This window comes from Triticum aestivum, chromosome 5B, assembly GCF_018294505.1.
Source record: "Triticum aestivum cultivar Chinese Spring chromosome 5B, IWGSC CS RefSeq v2.1, whole genome shotgun sequence".
In the NCBI taxonomy this organism is placed as follows: domain Eukaryota; kingdom Viridiplantae; phylum Streptophyta; class Magnoliopsida; order Poales; family Poaceae; genus Triticum; species Triticum aestivum.
The window spans coordinates 35436599-35442147 of NC_057807.1; the positions used below are offsets into that span (position 1 = coordinate 35436599).

General features: G+C 48.4%; 1 protein-coding gene across 1 annotated transcript; it reads right to left on the reverse strand.

The window, feature by feature from the left end:
- Window positions 1-1201: 1201 nt before the first annotated feature.
- LOC123110251 (uncharacterized) lies at window positions 1202-5549 on the reverse strand. The gene is made up of 3 exons (XM_044530726.1): window positions 3848-5549; window positions 2781-3033; window positions 1202-2441 (listed from the first exon to the last, which is right to left on the reverse strand). Exons 1-3 carry the CDS (start codon window positions 5345-5347, stop codon window positions 2146-2148), a joined length of 2049 nt encoding a protein of 682 aa, XP_044386661.1. The 5' UTR covers window positions 5348-5549; the 3' UTR covers window positions 1202-2145.

The following is a 5549-nucleotide window of genomic DNA, read 5'->3' on the forward strand; positions in this document are numbered from 1 at the left end:
TCAATATATAAAGGATGGGTGTGTTCAATATATAAAGGAAGAAAGGGATCTTTTTTTATGTTGAATAAGTCTTACAGGATGCTGATTACTCAATGCACACACTCTGGTAATCTATTTTCAATCGAGATGGTATGTCAGTTTTAATGAGAAAATTCATACATGTATTTTCTAACTTGACTGTAAAAGATGAAATTTAGTCAATCTTTTTGTTGGTAACCTGACTGAATTTGAGTGGTAACTCAATTTCAACATGGGAATTACACACATGTAGTAAAAATACTACCTTTTCTTGCATGTTTTAGTTCTTGTTGTTTTTTCCCCATGTTTTCCCCCCTTGATTTTATTGGTATGAAATGCAAATGCAGCATGGGTATAGAGGTTGAATCACTTACCTCCTTTCTTTTTTGACTGATTATGACAAAATATGGACGAATTGATGATAACCCCTGTGATGTTCTTGTGGTAAACCGGGGCCCTCCCTCAAATCCTTGTGTTTTGGTGGTGTTTTTTCATGGTTTCCCTTTTTTTTGGTGGATCTGATCTGGCGTCGATGTTGCCGGCGATGGTGGCGCGTCGGGGAGAGAGGAGAGAACTGATCGGGGCAGGTGGCTGTTTCTTGCGATGGAGGTAAGAAAGTAGGGTTTGGGTGGTAAGTCACGTGCAGGAGGGGGGAGGTGGGCCAAATTGGGCCTCGATCCGTTGCGCGGGGAAGGACGCAGTAGGGGGGAGGTGGGCCTAGCGAGAGAAGTCTGGGTCGTGGGTGGAGCTGCCGAATTGGATCACGCGCGGGAGGGACTCAGGTTCCCGATCGTGCGGATCTGTCGCTAAACCACCAGTCGGCTGGTGGTTAGTCGCGTCCTTCGCTAATTCCTACCCGAAGCCTATTGTGTTTAGTTTGCAGTTAACAAGGCTGCTAGATCCGAAAAGCCGTCCGTATTGGCTTTCTCTGTTAGTGCCTGAACCCAGCACGTACGCATGCTAATTTATGTGTGTGTGCCACTATGTGTTTTCTCTAAATTATGCGAGTGAAACAATCAAATTTGGGGACATTTTATTTGCGAGCAACTACTCCTGAAAGATGCAGATCATAATTGCGCACATTCTGCCCTGAATAACAAACCTACCGTAGCGAGGCAAGTAGTAGCACACAACAGAGATAATGGTTGATGCTCTGCACTGTCAAACAGAAAGACAGTGTTCATTCCACCAGCAATGGACTTGCACTGCCAGGCGACGCAGCCCGCAATGCTTTCTCCATTTGATTCAAGGACGAAATCTAGTTTCAGTCTTGTAGCCACAACAAACAGTACAAGCGCTGTCCCAGGCCACTCGTGAAGCAAAAAATCTCACCTTATTCGGCAACGCAAGCTTAGCGTATTCGTGAAGAAGAAGAAAATCTCCTGCCGCACTTGCCCCGGGTTTTGCACTATCTTTTTTCTTGAGGTTGTAAACAAACAGTGTAGGCACACATCATGGTAAAAAGGCCATTTCTTTCATAATGCCAGGCAGTAAAATCCCCCTTTGAATCATCAGGTGCACTCATATTAACGATGATACCCGCACCATGCGGACGGAGGAATCGTCTGACCAATTGTTCATTCCAGGAATTACCAACTCTGATGACAAGCTGGCTCATCCTTGTATTGTATGCCTACCATTCATACTTCCTGGACTTGGTTTTAAAGCAAAATTTCAGGGAAGCCAGTTATCACGTCAGGCCCTGATGCACTAAGCATGAGTAAACACCCTTTCAGTACTCCCAAGTATCCCAAGAAGCCCAGTGAACTCTTCGCTGACCCTCATCCTCTCCCCACCAAAAAAATCCTTATAAGTTTCATGCAATAATCTTTTAGCAAACCGGTCTTCAATGGGCTGAAAACGATTTGCTTTCGTCCATCCTTCTCGAGTTACAATTCCCAAGTACTCCTCAAAACCACTATCCTTCTGATGACTTGCAATATCCTTTTGATGACTTGCAGGATCCTTTTGATGTCAACCTGTCTTGTCTATCTGTAGGACCAGCAAAACTGAAAAGCATAGAGCAAGAGGCCGACAGACTTGCTGATCCTATGAAAAACAAACTAGCTACAGCTTAATCCGAGGATCATCAGTGAAGTGAATACTACACCCCTGTCACTATATACACTACTCGTCTCCATACTCATCCGACTCATGGCCGTCGTCTTCCTTGATGGTGAAGTCATTGCTACCTAGGTACATGTAGTCCTCCTCGAGTCCATCGTGCATCCAGTCCGTAACATAATCGCTATTACTTAGAATGCGATCGTTGTTGTACACCTCCCGATAGTAGCCGTTGTCATATAGATCTTCTCCGCGGACCATCTTCCCAAAGTCCACCTCGTGCCCATGGAATCCCTCCCCACTAGCCGGGTGCACAATCCTGATCCCTTCTAGCTCGCAGAAAAGGCAGCGCACTGGCTCTGGCACACGTATGCAGACCACAATTAGTAATCATAGCAGAGATATACACGCACTTAATTTTTTTAACAACAAAACAGACAACATCCGTATTTAACCTACAGAATATATAAACATATACTCCCTCCGTAACTTAATATATGATGTTTTTAAACACTTACAGCATCTCAAAAAACGTCTTATATTAAGTTACAGAGGGAGTACTTTCTATCTTGACTTCAGAAGTAAGATTCTGGTGAGTTGATTGTGTGTGTGATATGAGCATCAGAACAGTTAACTAAGATCCATATCTATCTGATGAAAAAAAGAATCTTATCTTGAACATAAGAACGGGACCATACCAGCCCCTGGTGTTGGAAAATCCACGGGGCAACATAAAAGCTGGCTATCCTTGTCGCCATCATCGTCATTGCTAAGTTCAGCAAAGAAGAGTACTGGAACTGAACCTACAGAGCCAACATCCCGCATCACCAGAAAGTTGGCATGTATGTGATGGTAGTAGTCATCATCAAAACGAGTTTTTCGCTTCCAGTCACGACCAGATACGGATACATTCACACCGCAGATGACATGAAGCTGATAACAGGCGTGCCCCTGCAAGACGGCAGAAAACGAGAAAATCAGCAGGTGTGGCATTCAAAAGGGGAAGTTCCAAATCATGCACTGAAAAATAAAAAGAACTTCTTGGCCTTGTCCACTCTCTCTTTACATGGTGCCATGTGTGGCCACAATTCAGCGGGATAATCAAAAGGAATACATAAATGAACGTTCCGAGCTTATCACAAGAAGCAGCACATTCAGTCAAGCTAATAACCGTCCATGGAGGTCGGTAGCAGCAAGTTCCACCACATGTTTTGATCAGGTAGGCCTTTTAAACTGATGGAATTGCTGTTAAAAAATGTAGAGGTTTCTGTAGACTGTGGGATAAATTAATTAATCAAACGAGGTCCATCAGCTGTTTTGATCGAGTAGCTTTTTGGTTGATGTAATTTTGGACACAAACAAACAAACATATGTAGTGGTATCTTCTGAGGTAATAAACTAACTCACCGAACTCTGCATCTCATATCTGCTTAGTGCAGCCTTGACCTTTCTGGAGATTCTTTTATGATCCCTACGCTGTTTGCGTCCCTCTGACATGTTAAGATTGAACGCCCGTTCATAAAGTCAAGCTAATAAGCGTCCATGGAGATCAGTAGCAGCAAGTTCCAGCACATGTTTTGATCAAGTAGGCCTTTTAAACTGATGGAATTGCTATGAAAAAATGTGGAGGTTTTTGTGGGATAAATTAATTAGTCAAACGAGGTCCATCAGCTGTTTTGATCGAGTGGCTTTTTGGTTGATGTACTTTTGGACACAAACAAACAAATATATATAGTGGTATCTTCTGAGGAATAAACTAACTCACCGAATCCTGCATCTCATATCTGCTTAGTGCAGCCTTGACCTTTCTGGAGATTCTTTTATGATCCCTTCGCTGTTTGCGTCCCTCCGACATGGAAAGATTGAACGCCCGTTCATAAACGGCAACTGGCTGCTTCTGCTGGACTGACATGCCAGTGGAATTGAAAGCAGATGACAATAGCATGGCAAGCTGCTGGACACACTTAGAGGAGAGCTCTTGTTGGGCCCCATTATCTGTCAGCAGTGACAGGACTTGAGGCTTCCAGCATGAACCGAGGAATCCTGCTTGGGCATCAGGCCTGGGGTGCCATGCCGCAATTGCAGCAGGCCTGAAGGCTTCTTCTTGTTCTTCCTGGACACCGCTGCACTGCTTTGTCGCGGCCAAGTTGAGATCCGTGTCGAGCAGGAACCTTATGGCCTGATCGGCATTGAGATCTTTGTCATGGGTGCAGAGGAAAGAGACAAGTCCATACAAGGATTGTGCTTCAATCCGCATCAGGTTCAAGGTGCCGAGAATGTCGAGGTCGTCCAGTTGACTCAGTGGTGGGAAGGTGGCTTCGTACCAGATGGTGTTGACGATGATGTTGGTGACAGGATCGAAAGGGCCGTAGCAATGGCCAGCCTTGAGCATGCTACGGTGGTAGCGAGACCGCAGCTCGCCGCCCGGCATCCTGGCGAGTGCCTGCAGGTAGAAACCATGGATCGTATGTAGGAGCACTCGCCTTAGTGACCAGGAATGCTGGCAGGTCACCGTGGCGGCGTGCTCACTGCGACGGGCGGCAAGCTCCCATGGCCTGATGAGGCTGCTGGCAATGCCAACAGGAGCAGGACAAGGGACATCTGGCGTCTGCTTGGCCAGAGTGTGGAGGATGTGGCCGGGGGAATTGAGCACGGAGACGGCCTTCTCAAGGGTGTCGAGGGAGGAGCACAAGGACAGCCACACGCCTGCGAGCTCGGAGGGACACGGATGCTTGGCGGCCACCATTGCGCACTTGAGAGCGAGCTTGAGGGCGCCGTTGGTGGCCGCGGAGCCTGGGCGGAAGCACTTGGTGCGGCGGTCCTCGACGACGATGCGCGCGGCAACGAGCGGGTCGGCTTGGGCGAGGACAAGGTACCTGACGGCCTCCCAGTCGGTGAGGTGAGGGAAGAAGCAGGTGAGGAAGGCGACGAGGCCATCGAGGGAGCGCCGCTCCACGTCCTTGTCGGCGCCGACGAGCGCCGAGGCCCCGCCGACGGGATCTGCTGCGGCGGCAAGAAGGGCGCTGACGACCATGTTGGAGACCGGATCGAGCAGGCCGACGCAGGTCGCCGCATCGAGGAACCGTAGCAGATCGGGGTGCGAGGCGAGCAGCTTGACGGCTTCGTTGCGGTGGTGCCCCATCTTGATGAGGAGGAGCGATGTGTCCTGCTCCCTCTCCTCCATGGACAGGGCGCCTTCATGAAGCAACGGCGGGCCGTAGACGCGGAGATGGCCGGCGCTGGCCTTGGCACAGAGGCTGGCCATCGCCTCGCCGGAAACCTAGCTAGGTTGAGATGGGTAGATCGATTTGGGTGGGGGAGCGGTTTATTTTTCTTCTTTATTTTGATAGAGGAAATCCTTAGAAGAGGAGGCCGGGAGGTGCTGGCGGCCGGCACCGGAGAGCTCGCCGGAGACCCAGCGATGGAGGTTTGGGGGATTTGGGACGGAAACCTACCTGTTTTCCTTC

Excerpts from the sequence above, each read along its gene's own strand:
- LOC123110251 (XM_044530726.1), bottom strand. The coding sequence starts at position 5,347 with ATGGCCAGCCTCTGTGCCAAGGCCAGCGCCGGCCATCTCCGCGTCTAC. Across the intron at positions 3,034-3,847 it reads GATATGAGATGCAGGATTCG|GGGCACGCCTGTTATCAGCT; the intron begins GTGAGTTAGTTT and ends GCCGTCTTGCAG. Across the intron at positions 2,442-2,780 it reads TTTTCCAACACCAGGGGCTG|AGCCAGTGCGCTGCCTTTTC; the intron begins GTATGGTCCCGT and ends TACGTGTGCCAG.